The sequence below is a fragment of the Parasteatoda tepidariorum genome, chromosome 3 (assembly GCF_043381705.1).
Source record: "Parasteatoda tepidariorum isolate YZ-2023 chromosome 3, CAS_Ptep_4.0, whole genome shotgun sequence".
NCBI classification, from domain to species: domain Eukaryota; kingdom Metazoa; phylum Arthropoda; class Arachnida; order Araneae; family Theridiidae; genus Parasteatoda; species Parasteatoda tepidariorum.
Window position 1 is genome coordinate 6,676,472 of NC_092206.1, and position 16,771 is coordinate 6,693,242.

General features: G+C 29.5%; 1 protein-coding gene across 2 annotated transcripts in view; it reads right to left on the minus strand.

Moving 5' to 3' along the window:
• LOC107451140 (Rho guanine nucleotide exchange factor 2) overlaps window positions 1-16,771 on the minus strand; it is a 106,201-nt gene that overhangs the window by 31,384 nt on the left and 58,046 nt on the right. For both annotated transcript variants that reach the window (XM_043049517.2, XM_043049516.2), the window contains exons 24-27: window positions 10,848-10,906; window positions 8,745-8,822; window positions 5,298-5,545; window positions 1,261-1,487 (exon numbers count right to left, since the gene is read on the minus strand). In XM_043049517.2, coding sequence (XP_042905451.1) covers window positions 1,261-1,487; window positions 5,298-5,545; window positions 8,745-8,822; window positions 10,848-10,906 — 612 coding nt within the window. The remainder of the gene's footprint in view (window positions 1-1,260; window positions 1,488-5,297; window positions 5,546-8,744; window positions 8,823-10,847; window positions 10,907-16,771) is intronic.

Below are 16,771 nucleotides of genomic sequence, written 5' to 3' on the forward strand. Positions count from 1 at the left end.
AAAAAAATTTCACTCCATTGTTTTGTTTTTTAGAAAGTTGTGACTAATTATTATTTTTTGAATCTGAGAGCCTACGCCAATATCTTACGTAAAAGTTATTTTAATATCATGAGAATTAATTGAATAAGCTGTATTACTAAATGAATAAACTTATTGAACTGAAGCAAAAAAATAAAAACTTTATTGACTTCCAAAAATATGGAGAAGTTAATAAAAGTACACATGTAGTAGAAGTTTCCGCTTAGCAAGTCTTGAAAAACGTCTATTTTTAAAAATTCGAAACACATCAATTTTTATTTTCTTCTTAATATTTTTTTGAAGCCAATGAAGTTTTTATCATCAATTTTACTGAGATACATTTTGTATTGTGATAAATGCTCGTAGAAATAAACATATGCATTTTAATATTTTAGAGGATTTATGCGGTCCTTAAAAAAGTACTAGACACATAGCATCAATATTGTAATTATGAAGTTATCTTTAACTTAAAAATTAAAACCAGATGTTTGGAGTTTATGAAATTGAATATTGTGTGAATGTAAACAAAAATAAAATATATTTAATTTTTCTTAGTTTTGCTGCCACGATCTGAGTATCTGAAGGATCTTAGAAACTCTGTTTATAATGAGAGAATTGTTTTAGATATTTTCAGTGATGGTGAGAATCGTTAAACAAATTTGTAAATTAAGGGAAAAATACATTGCTAGCTACTTTTATTACATTTCTGATTTTAAAAAAAAGAAGTAAATTTCGAATTAGCCTCTTTGATCAGTGAAAAAAATATATGGAAGCATTTAATTTTAACTAACTACAAGAGTTAAAGTAAAAAATGTTTCAATAATGAATCATAGAGGTGTAGTGGCTCAGGGGATAGTGCGTCCGTCTCCCAACGAGGTGAATTGGGTTTAAATCCCAGCGATGGCTGGTCGATACGAATTCCGCAAATGGCTCAAATCGAAAGCAGTGCTAATGTAAATTATTCTCAGTGGTAGTCGGATTACGGGTTAGAGTCTCCTTGTGAATAAGGCTAACCGCGGAGGTTTTCGTGTTTTTCCTTTACATGTAATGCAAATACGGTTAAGTTCCAGCAAAAAATTCACCATGGAGGCAAATTTCTCCCAATACTTGATCTAGGAGTTCCCTTGTCTTTTGGATTAGGCTCCAAAATTACAAGGTTACGAAGTTGAACATTGGGAGTCGTGAACTCAAAATTGGGTCGGCTAATCAACGACAGCTTTGAGAAGTAATCTACAAAATTACCCTTTCAAGCATTAGTTGTCCTATGTCTCCAATAACTGGTTCTTCTTTTCTTCGAGCTTTCATTTTGTTGTTAAATGTTGTATGGATTTCCAACATTTCTTCTAAGTTTGGAAAGAGTAAATTGAGAAAATCTGATGGCAGAAGCTGTTCTTGAAGCATTGGTTTATAAAATAACCGGTCAAGCACTTTCAAATTTCTCACATGAGTTCTCTCAGTATGGAAAAGTTCTGAAAAAAAGAAAATTAAACTAATACAGGGTGTGTAGCCAAATTTTTCAACAAAAAATTAGCACTTTATTTCAAGCTATTGTTTCAAGTTCTTCATATATATATTAACAAAATGCAAAATAATTTTCAAAGACTTCACATGATCATGATAAAATAACTAGTTTCTGACAAAGAACTCTTTTCTTGATTATATTAGCCAACATAAAAACAATTTATGCAAAATTTTTAAATATATTCAATATTGAGTGGTTCATTCTATTTTTTTAATTAATAATTAATTTATTTAATTATGTAAAAAGTATAATTCAAAATTATAATTAATTTAACTATTACTTAAAAAAGATTATCAAGTGTGTTTATTAGATTTCAATAAAAGTTATTTATAAAACCATATTCAAGAAAACATTACTATGGCTAATATTATTGATCATGCAGAATTTATAGAGATAAGTAAAGAATTAAGTAAACTAAAAAAACTAATAAATTCATATCACCAAGGTAAATTAATGAATGGTCCCTAATAGATTTTTATTAAAATGTATTACTTAGTACAGTATTTCTTTAGTAAAATGATTTAAAAAAATTAAATAATTTTGAAATGTTTATACGAGTATTGAAGCTAAACATTTTTGTCAGAAGTAAATTTTAAAACAGTCCCTACACTTATTATATTTAACAAAACTGAGATAATTGAAATTTTTATTTAAATTGTTTTTAAATCAGATCATTAAGAAATGAATTAAAGTTTTGGGGAATGATAAACAAAAATAGTATAAGTTTTTTTTTTTCTGCATTTAAAATAGTGAAAGCTCCTCACTTTATACTTTCTTAAACTCTTGCCTCAAAATAGTACTGAGATTTTTCATAAAACAACTTAAGAGTACTGAAAATTTTAAAAATAATAATACAATAATAAAAAGTAATAAGTAAAATAAAAGAAATATAGTATAATAAAAGTTCAAAAAATTTCATGAATTTAGTGGGTCAATGAAAATATTAAGATTAAAAATCTCAATTGATTCCTATCTTTATTAAAATAAATAAATGAAAGGGAGATGGAAATTTTGAGATGAAACTATGTGATTCTTTACTGCTTTGTGGATCCACGTGAAAATAAGTAATAAGTGAATGATCCCCAAGTCAAGCTTGAGGATTATGGTACTGATCTTTAAAAAGAGGAGAACAAGAAGGTCATTAGCTTGCCAGCGACAAAGACGATGGCGGTTCACCACCAATGAAATTAACAAGAGAAATAAAATGTTCTGTTGTTATTAATTGAAAAAATTTGGCAATGTTTAGTTGATCCCCATAATAAGCTGAAACTTGAGAGAATCTTTGGTTCGATTTCAGAGGGCAGAAAATGAAGCCTGTAGTTGAGAAACTTTTGCAAAATGCAGCGGTGAAGTAGGAATTCTTCCTACCGAATCCAGCTCAGTATATGCACATGCGGACCCACAAGTATTTCATCAAACATGTAAAATTATTGGAGCTTTCATACACTATGCATAATGGTACGCCGGAATGGATTGTGAAACTGTTGAGTAGAACAATGTGAAAACCACACTTTTTACATAATTTGTAGCAAAAATCGACATGGTAAAGAAAAATACAGTAGGGAACCGATTGTCCGTAACGATCGGGACCATCGCTATTCCGGATAACTGATTTTTCCGGTTTTCTGAATCGCTACAAAAAGCCGGTTTTTTTTTATTGTTAAAAGCAACTAAAAAAAAAAAATTTGGGGGAAATAATCTTAGAAAGAAGAAAAAAAGATGAAGTAATACACTAATGATTATTCCAAAATGATGGTAAGGTAAACATCTTTCAAAAAAGAAAAATCTTAAAATTTTACCAGGAAAAAATTTTATTTTTTAAATGGCGGGAAAATTTACCGAATTTTGTTCCGGTTTTTTGGTTTTCCGATTTCCAGATAACGGGTTCGGTACTGTATTTCATTTTGGAAAAGGGAAAATTAAGCACTTTCTAAAAACACCAAACACCTAATGAAAAAAGCACCTTTAAGGTCTTTTTAAAAAAAGAAAATAAACATTAAACACTTTTTAAAAACGCTACACACCTCATAATATCAATTAGCATTGAAATGAGAAAATTTTGTGTTTATAACACTAGAATCTACATTTTATTTTAAAAAAATTTATAAATCAAAAGTATTTAAATATAATAAATATTTACATAAAATTTAGATTTTTTTCTTTCTAATGAATTGATTAGATTAACTTTACAAGAGACTAATTAGTTAAAACTTATGACAACAAATTTTATTTTATATGGATCTATTATCTTGTCTAATAATCCTGCAGATAGAAAGAATCAAAGAAAACTCTTAATGATTCAACAATAACTCATGAAATAGTCACAGGGAAGAAAAATAATTTGTTTTCTTTATAAATCAGCTAATAAATTAACTGGTTAAATTTTATTAGCATCAACTTTAACCTCTTCAGACATTTATTTTAGAAAAAAGGAGAGCATATCAGTAAAAATAATAGAATATTATAAAAGTAACTAAGAAAATTATCTTCATACAGGTAGAGTCAGAATAAAAAAAAGGTCGTATGCACCTACATGTTCAAGATACCTGGAGTACTTAGTGTAAATAAGTCATAAATCAGATTATACCTGTTATATTCACAACATAATTATTATCTATAAAAATGATTTGTTTTTATAAATATAAAATCTAGAATGAGAGTAAGTGAGGTAATTAAATCTGTTTAATAGTTGGGCAAAATCTTAAAAAAAAAATTTAAGAACATAGTAGTTTTAGCCTTATTTTAATGAATATCAGTCACATTAAACTTTTGAATTAAAGCAAGCAATTTTTTTTTTTTTAGTGCAGTCAAACAGTTTTAACTACAAAAGCATAATGAATTTAATTAGGGGCCATCCATAAATTATGTCTCACTTGGAGGGGAGTGAGGGGTTTGCAAAATTTTTAAAATTTGACACAAGTTATAACAGGAGGTAACAATAAGTGTCACATCACACATTTTGGTTGAAATAAAGACATTTAAAAACAACAAATTAAATATATTGTTTAAATTGTTTTTTACATTATTTTAAAATATTTTTTCCTAATGATATTATTTTGAATAAAAAAATGTGTTCATTAAATTTTTTGTCTTCTCATGATTAAAGTTTAAATTAGTCTAAGGTAAAAGTTAAAAAATAAAATGGAAATCTACTCGGTCCATTTAGAAAGAAAAAAAAGATTTGGGTCATTACCACAAAGTTCTAACAATTTTAGAAAAAAAAAATAATAATAAATAATGCATATTCCACTTAAAGGTCCTAAACACTGTTTGCAATTGCACATATATATTAATATTTTACTACTAATGATTATTAATTATGTTTTTTGTGGTAAATCTTCATTTTTTCTTACAAAATAAGTACACAGATAATCATTATTATGCGTGCAAATATCATTAAAACACACCAATGAATGTTTTTAAAAAATCTTAAATATGTTCTATAACACAGCGTTTCTGCTTCTAAACTGTGAGAGTTATATGTTTATGTAATATAGCATGACATGTGACAAAGAGGGTAGGGGTAGAGTGAAGTGTGACAAAAAGATGGAGGAGGTTAAAAAAATTTTAAAAACGTAAAATATCATTTATGAATCATTTATTAAAATATCATATATTTTCCATCTCATTAGAGCACAGATAAAAATTAACATCATTAAAAAAAAAAATAATAATATTATTTGGTTTTCGGTTTTCATTTTATTTCTAAATACATATTTTAATTCGAAATTATTTAATCAACTGTATATAAACTTACCATTTATAACATCCTGCCTTTTCTTTTCTTTTGGTTTCATCACCTTCAATTCATCCCAATTAACATTTTCTTGCCAATTTGGTGGGTCTGCATCAGCTTCTAAATCAGAGTCATCCATAGAAGATAAACCATGACTTCCAGACAACATGCCACTTACAGAAGTAACATTAGGAGGAGCAGAATCTACAGAAACAGAAGTCGGCGTCCTGTGCACCATTTCAGATGAGTTACTAGGACTGTCCAGACTTCTAAAAAAAATTATTCATATTTTAAAACTAATAAATTAAAGATATTGAATTGACTTTTTTTTTCAGTATGTGATTATTAAAGCCCGGAATTTCAGGCAATAAAAAATGCAAAAATAGGCAGGCAAAAAGGCAATTAAAAAGCTTGAAATAGTCACTTAAAAAAAGGCACTTAAAATTGGAGCAAAATTGTAGTTGGTAATGCCTAAAAGCCCATATAGGTATCCAAGGTATAAAAAAAGTTGCTAGAAGTATCCGGTATACCTACATATTCATCTTACTCGACTGTCGTAGCAATAGTACAAAAGAAGTGGACATAATTGCACCCAAAAAAACCCTCAACTGCGTAAGTGTGAAATAAAAATTGAAAACTCATACTTACAATAATATTGTATGCAAATTTATTCTGACGATTGGTTGTTGTTGCACATCACAACTAGATGCTTTTTCAAATTTTCAAAAGAGAAATTTTGTCTCCTGTCAGTCAATTTAGTTTTAAACAAAGAGAAGGATCTTTCTAATTCGACAGAGGTTATGGGCGTGTGCCTAAAACAACTTGCCATGGTAGGAGATATGGTAAGTGCAACTGTAGTATCACCAGAAAGTACTTTTGCAATGTCCTTGATGCATTCAAAGTCTGTATTTGCAAAGATGACGTTTTCACATTTCTTCTTTATTCTGTCACCAGCTGGTCCAGGCACAGACATTAGTTCTTGAATAGTATTGTCGAAAATCTTTAGTGACTCGGACAAAGACTTATTTCTTTTTTCCATGTGTTCAATAGCTCCAGGGAGCTTCCCAAAATAAGTTGAAATAAAAGTCAGTTCATTTTTTATTTTAGAACTGCTAAGCAGACTTTTACTTTTTCTTATGGATATTGCCTCTTCATCCGAAAAGCTGGTAAGGACCCGAGTAACTTCCTCAAAATTTGTGCAGTAGTATGAGAATGCTGAAATCCATGTTCCCCATCTAGTAAGGATCGGTTTAGGAGGTAATTGAATGTATGGTGCAATTTCTTTGAACACTTGAAGGGGCTTTCACAAATACTTTTTTCACACTAGAAACAAGCGAGTCTACCTCAGGATAGAGACCTCTTACTTCCTCTGCTATCCTGCGCAATGCATGAGCAAGGCATGTTAGATGGATCATATTAGGAAAGAAAACTTTTAAGGCATTTCCAGCTTTAAGTGTATTCTGTATTCTATTCAAACAACACTGTCAATCTCATGGACAGAAAAATGTCTTTCACCTGCCTTGCTCACTCAAGCACGAGTACCCTATCCGCTCAGATGAATAGCCATTGTACAGTGTGAGGGGTGACCACTGCCTCAGAGGGAGGGAGTTGTCCCAAAAGGAATAAAGTCCTAATCTCTATAAATGCATTACAATACGTCGGATGACAGTCAACCATTTCAGTACTTCTTCATTTTGTGTTTATGCTCGGTCAAAAGTACAAAAAGCTTTGCAGAAAAATTTTAAATTAGACAGAAATAGGCATTTATGAACAAAAGGAAAGAAAAAGGCATTTTCAGAAGAAAACGTTTAAAAAAGGCAGAGAAGGGCATCCAACTTCCGGGCTCTAGTGATTATCAAATCACGCTGCTAAAAATAACCCAAATCACTGTTGTAACCTCTAAATTCTATGTCTTTGTGCTTGCTCTAGTTGATCTTACCTTTGCTCATACTAAGCTTTTATCTTATTTTATAACCGTCATTGAACAGCAGACCCAATTTTTTGGGTTTATGACTATTAATGTCCAATTCCCAACCCTGGTAACTTTGAACCAAACACAGAAGACAAGGGAGCTCCTGGATTGAGCATTGTGAGGAATTTGTCTTCGTGGAGGACTTTTTGATGGAACAAACCCGCATTTCTCTTACATGGGGAAGAAAACCATGAAAACCTCCCACGGCTATCTTGACAGCAGGGGGATTCTAACCCATTATCTGTCTACCACTGAGGACATTTTAAGTAAGCAGTGTTGTTGGTGCAAGCTGGATGTGGAATTCGTACCAACCAGACATCGTTGGAACTTCATTGCAAGGCAAACGCTCTATCCCCAGAGCCATCATGGCTCAAGATTTGACATATGCAGATGACACGCATGTCATCATATCAATTCTTTCGCACCTACTATCTACCATTTTAAGCAAATAGTTTGCTAACGATTTGACTGACAAAATTAATCATCCAATTAGATTTGCTTCACATTAACTCCATTATGAGCATAAATGTTTTAATTGCCTTTGTAACTAGTCTTACTTTCTTAATACTCATTGCAGCATTACAAATATGACTTTTCATATCTTTAACCCCTTCCTTCTCACTCCCGTGAAATTTCCAGGCCGGAGTGTTCAGTAGTAACGAGCAAATAAGAATAAAACTAATTCATTTCTCTTGCACGGAAAACATTTTATTTCTCCTTTTACACACTAGATGGCAGTACCAGGATATTTTTAAGGTAATTGTAGATAGTTAGTTTATTTTAAACTGGATGACAACACTAATCAAATACGTGTATTTGGCAAAATAAGCCCTTTTATGACCATCTTCTTGAAAATCAACCGATCGTTAAGGGGTTAATAAATCACACAATAGAGTCACCCTCGCAGTGCAAAGGATAAAATATAGTGAATAACAGTTTCTAGTTAAAAAAAAAGAAAACAAATGCAAGAGAGGGATATTCAAAGACATAAAAAAATGTCGTATGAAATTGAGATATTAATACAGAACTTATGAAAAAAATATATACTAACTTAAGAATAAGGACTGCAAATGGAATTTTTTAGTGCAGTGCATAATGGCAATTAATAAAAGTACACAGCAGTTTCTGAATTAAATAAAAGAGCAAGAAGTAACACAAAGATTGAAAAGTCCAAAATGCCTAAATTATGCAATAAAATAAATGAAAGGCAAAATATTTATGAAAATCAAACAGATTAACTATTATATTACAACATTTTATTTTGATATCTTACATAACAAGTAATTTACTGGTGGTAAAAACAGTTTCTGATAAATAAAAAAAGAAGATAAGGAAATAAAGGAGAGAAAATATAATTTGCTTAAGCTATTAGCGTAGTAGGTAAATAATTAGGTGATTATAATAACTGAGAGAAAAGTTGGATAATTTAATGGAGTAGTTTTAAAAGATTAGTTTTTTATGCATGTTCAAGAATTCAAGAAATTTTTTTTACAAACCTGTTTGACAAACTTGAATTGGAAGAACTTTTGGATTCATTTAGACCAAGATTATTTTTATCATCAACATCCACATCACTGAAACATTAATTTTTCTATTAATAACAACAATGATGAGATTTTAACACATTTTAGGCCAAGGAACAAAACATTATAAAATATGGTATTATTTTCATTGAAATATGTTTAAATTACATTCATTATGACAAAAAATAAGTTTCGTGCATGAAAGATAATATTTTATTCAAGAAATAAAATGGTATGCATACGCACCATTGGCCAGATCAATGAACAATACCTTTAGTTCAACAGTTATACTTTTAATGGAAACATTAAAAAAATTCTGAAAGCAAATGGACTTCACATTTTATGCATAAATAAATTGAGTGGTTTTTGCACACTTTACATCGTCTGCGAGTTTTTTAGTCATGCTCACTTATTGTATGTCCGATTTTATCAGTCCCTACTTCTTTCGGTAGAGATGCTGATGATGGGCAACTTGTAATGTACTTTCACCAGATGGATTGTTCTTTGATTCTGATTTATTAGGGCAATAGCTATTAAGTCTATAAGGGATATTTTTGAGCTAGTTGAAATTCCAGTTAGCTTCCATTAATTTACTATAACGCTATCAATGATGTTTGTAAATAATGGACACCACTAATTCTTACCTTGAATCTGATTCGTTATTTAGCTACGGCATAGTTCTACACCTCCCACATGCTTATTGTCATCCGAAATAACGTTGAGTTGTAAAATTACAACTTTTCTTTCTTTGTGGTTGTATTGTTTGGCATTTACAAGGGGAAAAATGGTACCGTTGTTAGTAACAATTGTTACCACATTGTTGTTCCAATTCATTGCACATGTTTCGGTATCCTTGCTGAATGCAAAATCGTAGGAACCACGATGGAATTTATTTATACAAGTTCATATTTATATTTTTATACAAGTTCATACTCATATTTTTGGAGTCATCCAATATACAACCAGCTATGCGTTTTTCATGAGCTGGGCCAGATGCAAAGAAACCCTTTTCTTTCAAAATTTCAAATAAACTATAGGAAGAGAAAAAATTATCAAAATAAATTTTGTACATCTGAGGTTTTGAAACAACTCTATGTAACTTCAGAACAACGCTTGTTCCTAATGGCATCTTTTGTTGATCACTGTTAGCCTCAGCACAATAAAACTCTGATAACACTAAAACTTCACAATAAAACTATGAAACCTTGCATCAGGGTGCGTAGCCAAATCTCTCAACAAAAAAGAAGTACCTTTTAAGTACTTTTTAAGCACTCAAAAAATATTTTTCAGCACTATATTCATTAACAAAATGCAAAATAATTATCAAATGATTTTATATGATCATGATAAAATAACTAGTTTCTGACAAAGAACTCTCTTCTTGATTATATTGGCCATTATAAAATGATCAAGAGATTTTTCATTTCAATATTGAAAAATGAAGCCTGAAATTGAGAATATCTTGCAAAATGCAACATAGTTGCACATGAGAGTGCAAGAATCTCACCGAACCCAGCTCATATAATGTGGCGAAAATCGACAACGTAAAGAGAAAAAAAATCTCATTTCCGAAAATTAAAAATTAAGCATTTTTTAAAAATACCTAATGAAAAAAGCACATTTAAGGGCTTTTAAAAAATGCAAACCGAAAATAAGCTTTAAGAACTTTTTAAAAACGCTACGCACCGTGTTGCATAAAGAGTAGGTGTTCAGATTTTGCCTATTTCGCATGCATTCGGCCAATGGTGCGTTAATGCACCATAAAATTTTAATTTTAAAAAAAATTAAATTTTCAATAACCGTTTGAATTTCAAAAACTAGCGTGTTTTGAAAATTTCTCCACAGAATATTTACTCCAATTGAATAACTAATATTTTATAGACATCTTCAGAACCCTTAAAAACAGCAGAAAAATAAAGTGATTAAAAAATATTCGCCACAGTGTTAATGAAAAAATTATTTCTTAAAATGGTGCATTTACGCACCTTTGGCCGAAAATGGGTTAATAAATGGTGAATCTATTTTTAAACATGTTGAATCTGCTCTTAAACATATAGAATCTAATTTTAAACTGACCTTTTAGATCGTGGAATGTTTGGGTCACTTCTTTTCCTGAAGGATGGTTTGCTTTCCCTCTAAAATAAAAGAGAAAGAAATTACAACTTTTGTAAAATTCAAAATCATGCAACATAACATAAATCTGATCAATAGCCAACATATTGACGCAGTCTAGAAAAATTGCTTTAAAACAGAGGTTGGAAGTAGCGTGCTACATGTCGTGAAACTACTATAATTGCTACTTTTTCTTGTATTGTGTGTTTGTTTTTTTTTTTAAACGGCAAGCACTAAACTTTTGTTCTTCACCTCGGAAGATGCCAGAAGTGTTGCTCATTTAACGTTACTCAGTGGGCACCTGCGAACCTAAGTCATGGAGGCGAGCAACATTACCCACGCTACACTGCCACAGTTACCTGTTTATAGGGTGGGCTACATTCACTTCACACAATAGCGAAAAACACAGAGAGAGAGAGACAGAAAAATCCATGCCCTGACTGGGATTCGAACCCTTAACCAATGGCTTCAGAGACAGGCACGCCGACTGCTCGATCACCGTAGTTTGTAGTGTAGTGCACTACTTCTTAAAAGAAGTGTAGCAAGTAGAGCGATACAAAGAAACGACAGTTTTTTGCAGTGATTCTTGGCAATTACTTTTAATATGACTGGGATTCGAACCCTTAACCAATGGCTTCAGAGACAGGCACGCTGACTGCTCGACCACCGTAGTTTGTAGTGTAGTGCACTACTTCTTAAAAGAAGTGTAGCAAGTAGAGCAATACAAAGAAACGACAGTTTTTTGCAGTGATTCTTGGCAATTACTTTTAATATTAATTCAGTAAAGAATTGAGGTTCAAACGCAACTAATTTTTCATATCAGATTGGCACAAATCTTTTCAGATCTGTCAATTAGATTTACCCTACGAACGAGCATTAATAAAAACAATTTTGATGCTCTAGAGCAGCAAGTTTTTTTCTTTAATCTAATCAAGCCCATTATATATAACAGGGGTGATTGTGAGCCCAAGTCAGAATTCGGGAAATCTTCTTGAGTTCAAAAAAAAGAAGAAAAACAGTTTAAATTGAAAAATTAGAAAAAAAATTTAAACAAGGTTTTTTCCTTTTTCTCAATATTTCTTAGTTTACTTAAAATATATTTAAATTTTCACACAAACCTGTACCATTTACACATACCTATGATGACCTGGAGAAGTAATTAAAATTTACAAATATGTCTTTCTTTCTTGAGTTTATGATTATAACAACTATTTACTGATAAAAAATGAATATTAATCATGAATATAAGCTTATAAAGTATCTTTCTGGCTCTCCCTTACAAACAAATAAAATAAACTGTGTTTTTAAGTTCCACCTTTGAAAATTTGATTTCCGGAAACTACTGTGATCAATGATTTTTTTTAAGCATCTGGACCTTCGATCTCCGGAAACATCCGGATCACTGTCAGCGAAAAATCCAGAAATCCAGATTTTTTCCGGAGCACAATCAGCCCTAATATAATTACTAATATTTAGTCATTACAAATAATAATAATAATTTGTCACTTTGGCCATACTTCCAAACGCGAATGTACACTCGTGGAACACTAAAAAAATACTTGATGTTATTTTAATGAAAGGGAACATATTTTCTCTGTACTTCATTTCTTATAAAGATTTCAAAAAAAGAGCATTAAACGCTTAATAAAATTGCAAATATTTGATAGATTCCTAGCATTTCTTAAGAAAATATTTACTGTCAAGAAGGGTCTAAAAATTTGGATGTCAAAAAAAAACACATTTGTAAAAAATAATTTAGAATAACTGGCTCATGTAAACATAAATATTTTTAGTACGTCCTAATAATAATTATAATTTCCTAATTAAATAAATATTTCACGTTTAAATAAGCGTCTTTTTCAAAACTATTTTGAACATGAGTGTAAATTAAGTTCTCCAGAAAATTTTGTCTCCTAAAAGTAGTGAAGTATTAACTAGATTTCAAAAGTAGTTTGTAGCCACTACATTTCAAAAAAAAAAAAAAAAAAAGAATGAGNAAAAAAAAAAAAAGGTAGTTTAAGTTAACTACATTAACAACTGCTAACTACATTAGTAATAAAGTAGTTGTCATAAGTTAAAAAAGTAAAGTAATTTTTCTGACCACTGACTTTTTCTGACGCTTTAAAGTTTATGTAATATATTTGGATAACTCCCAATTCATGGAACAGAGCTGAAATTAGTTTATTGGTGTTGTCCCTATCTCTTGTGTGCATCAAAATTAATTATTCTTATTCATTTCCCTTTTGAACTTCAATATTTATTTATAAAAAATTAAAAATACTTTAAAAAAACTAAGTTCATGTGTTAGAATACTAAAATAAAGTAGTTTTTATATGTCATGGAATTTAAAGCTATTGCAAATTTATTGGTTTCTTAAACAATGAAGGTTCTGCTTCAGTTGGCCATGCACATGTGTTTAAGGTAAGTTCTCCTATGAAGTTCACCTCCTAACAGTACTGAAGTAAGGACTACATTTCAAAAGAAGTTTTTAGAAACTTCTTCCAAAAAAATTTAAGTGTAGTTAAAGTTACCTATACTTGCAATAAAGTTGTAGATAAAATTGCAATTTTTTCGATCACTGTCTTAAAATATATAAGCATCATATTTTAAAAAGAAAGCAAATGAGGATATTCTGCCTTCCCTCTTAATCATCGCATAAATCTGATCAACATTGGCAACATACTGACCTAGTTTAAGATAATTGTGTTAATATATTGATGTACTTGCTTTATGATTACTAAATAAAAAAAATTAAAAAATGCAGTTTTTTAAAACATCTTAATGTTTTACTATTATTACTATTTGAGTCACCCTAGATTATCTAGTATGTAGAATACTAAACTAAAAAGCAAAATTAAATAAAAGATTCAGTAGTTTTTAGATATTTTTTATTGTTATTATTGCTTATCAATTTTTAATTCATTTTATGCTTTGCATTATTAACTTGAGGAATGCATAAAAGTAAAACACACTAATGAATCTAGGATTCAGTTATATTTATTACTATTATCCATAACACGTAAGAGTATCTCTTGCACTTTAACTATCAAAAATAAAAATATTTTGTTATAGTAATAAAAAAAAGACATACTTAAAATAATAACACTAGCAGTAAAATCACTAAACCTACTAGCACTGTAATATCCGTGAAATAGGCCTACAGTCTAATTTAATTTACTGCCCCATATTACAATAATATATTCATTAGTTTCTTTTACACTTCAATATTATTTAATATTAACCTTCCCTTTTGGTTGTCGCAACATTTCATTGCAAACACGTTTTGTCCCGGAAATGACTTACCGAGGGCACAATTTGTCTCGGCGACAATTCCCCTGAGAAGTAAAATAAATTAGTGTACAGTTCGCATCAAGATAAATGGTCTACCCTAAATAACTCTTGATCTAAAACTACATTACTTTTGCAACTCACTACAACTACTTTATTACAAATGTAGTTAACTACAGCTTTAATTAATGTTTATTAATTATATGTAGTGACTGACTACAAACTACAGTATACTTACTCTTGATATCTCGAAAACCTTTTATTGTCAAAAAAATATTTTTCCCCTTGGCATTAAATATTTACCTAATGTTACTTTAAATTCCTATGTCAAAGAGTTTATTCCCAAAACTTTGTTATGTTGAATTTTGTTTCAAAAAAGAAAGTTAATTTTTTTTTGGAAAAATCACAATGTAAGTTAATTGTATAGCAATTCTTAACTATTTAATGCATAATTACTTTTGTTTTACTTTTAAATATAAAATTCTCATTGTTGTATTTAGACTTACAGTCAACTATCATTACATACATATTTATTCGAAGTTATTCTTTTGTTTTAAGATTCTAATTTTTAGATTAATATTTTAGAATATATTTTCTACTTTTTAGAACATATTTAATTCTGAACTTTTTATCTCGAAATGTTTTTAGTGTCCCTTCAACTTTGAGATAAAGAGAATATACCGTACTTCTGAAATGTAGTCACTATGCCAGTCTGTTATATTAAATAATTTTTCACAAATTTGTTCTTGGAACCTTCCACTTTAAATGCCTTTCTTGACAGCGAATATTTAATTTAAAAAATGCTAGAAAATTTTAAAATATTTACAATTTTGGAATTTTTAATGCTTTTATCTCTTTTGGGAAGTAAAATACATCGAATTCGATTATGTTCCCCTTTATTGAAATACATCAACATTTCATGAGTGTACAGTACGCAACTGTCGCAAAAAATAAATAGACCACCCTAGATAACTTTTGATCTAATGATCTGATATAGACGTTCTAGGACTCTATGTTAATGGTTTGAAGGGTGATCTCACAAATGCTAATTGAAGACGATATTTTAAGTTACAAAATCAGACACAAAAACGTACATTCTCTGAATAAACATGCCTTCTTTACGACAAATTCTGATTTATGACCCTCAAAATAGAGAAGGTAATCATAATCTCTGAAATATGGTCTCAATAGTTTAGTCAGGACAGTGGTGCAAAATTTGCACCCTTTAATTTAAATTTTACTTTTGGCGCATTACACAATATCTTTTAAACGAATTAAAATATTTTGTCTGCAATTATAAAGTTCTTTTATCTAAAGATAATTCCATGCAAAGCATAATTTTTAGTAAATATTTTTTAAATTTTTTATTATTTTACTTAATAATAGTCGAAAAACTGTAAGGTATTTTATTTTTTGCATCATTTAAATAGTAATTTTAAATGGCAAAATACAAAATCAGTCATGTCTGTCGTCTAAATATATCCATCTTGTGCCCCAGGAGACGTATAGTATTTTCATTTGACCTTTCTAATTGACAAGTTAATATTATAAATTTAAAAAAAAAAAAAAACTAAGAGGCTTAAGTGGCCTAAGAGGTCCCTTATACTGACTTTCTCACTAAAATCACAAATTAGTTAATATATTTGGCAAAAATTAACTTCATTTTACCTTTTTTAGGTAAACTTGCAACTTTTCTTATTTTAAAGAAAACTAAATTATAGAAAAGTGCTAGTTATTGCTTAGGTCCTTACCGAAATTGAACAACCAGATTTACAACCAAAAGATTGCAGAAATTATCAAAGTGAGATTAATAGTGTGATTAATTATCAAAGAAAATTTGGGTCGAAAAAAACTCTAAAATATTCTCTAATTAGTTATTGATTTATAAAGAAATATTAAATTAATTAAACTTCCATAACTGGACCACCCTTTCTTATTTATAATTAATCATTAATATGACTTTAAAATTGAAGACAAATGAGTTAATCAACCTTTCCATTGATTAAAAGACAAAAAGTTAATTAACTCATGAGACATGGTCAGGGACTAAACAAAAAATGTTAATGAGTGTCTCAGTCTTAATGAACCTGTCCTTACCATGAAATTGTAACCAACAATCTTACAATGAAACTTGCCCACTTGGTTTGATTTAAAAAATTAATAAAAATTATATCTCACTAAATCAAAATATTAAAAAAAAAATAGTGCTAAAATATATATATTTAAAAAAAAACTGTAAAGCTATAAAAATGACCCCCCCCAAAAAAATTTTTTTTTCACAATGAATCTACATTTTCTTTTTCTGGAATCAATTCATCAAACCCTTCAAGCATTACCAATAATCTTTTTTTGTTCCACATGCAAATCAATTTATATTTCATTTATACGGAAATAAATGTCCCTGTCACCTTAATAATATATTTAATTAATTAAATAAAATATGTGAAAAAAATAAATAACAAAATTATAATCCTAAGACCAGATCCTAGTGCTAATGAGACCAAATATCTCTGGAATATATACATATATTCTATCTAACGTTGGACTAAATCAGAATAAATTTAAAAAAACAGCGTCCAAAAATATCGATATTTCACGAT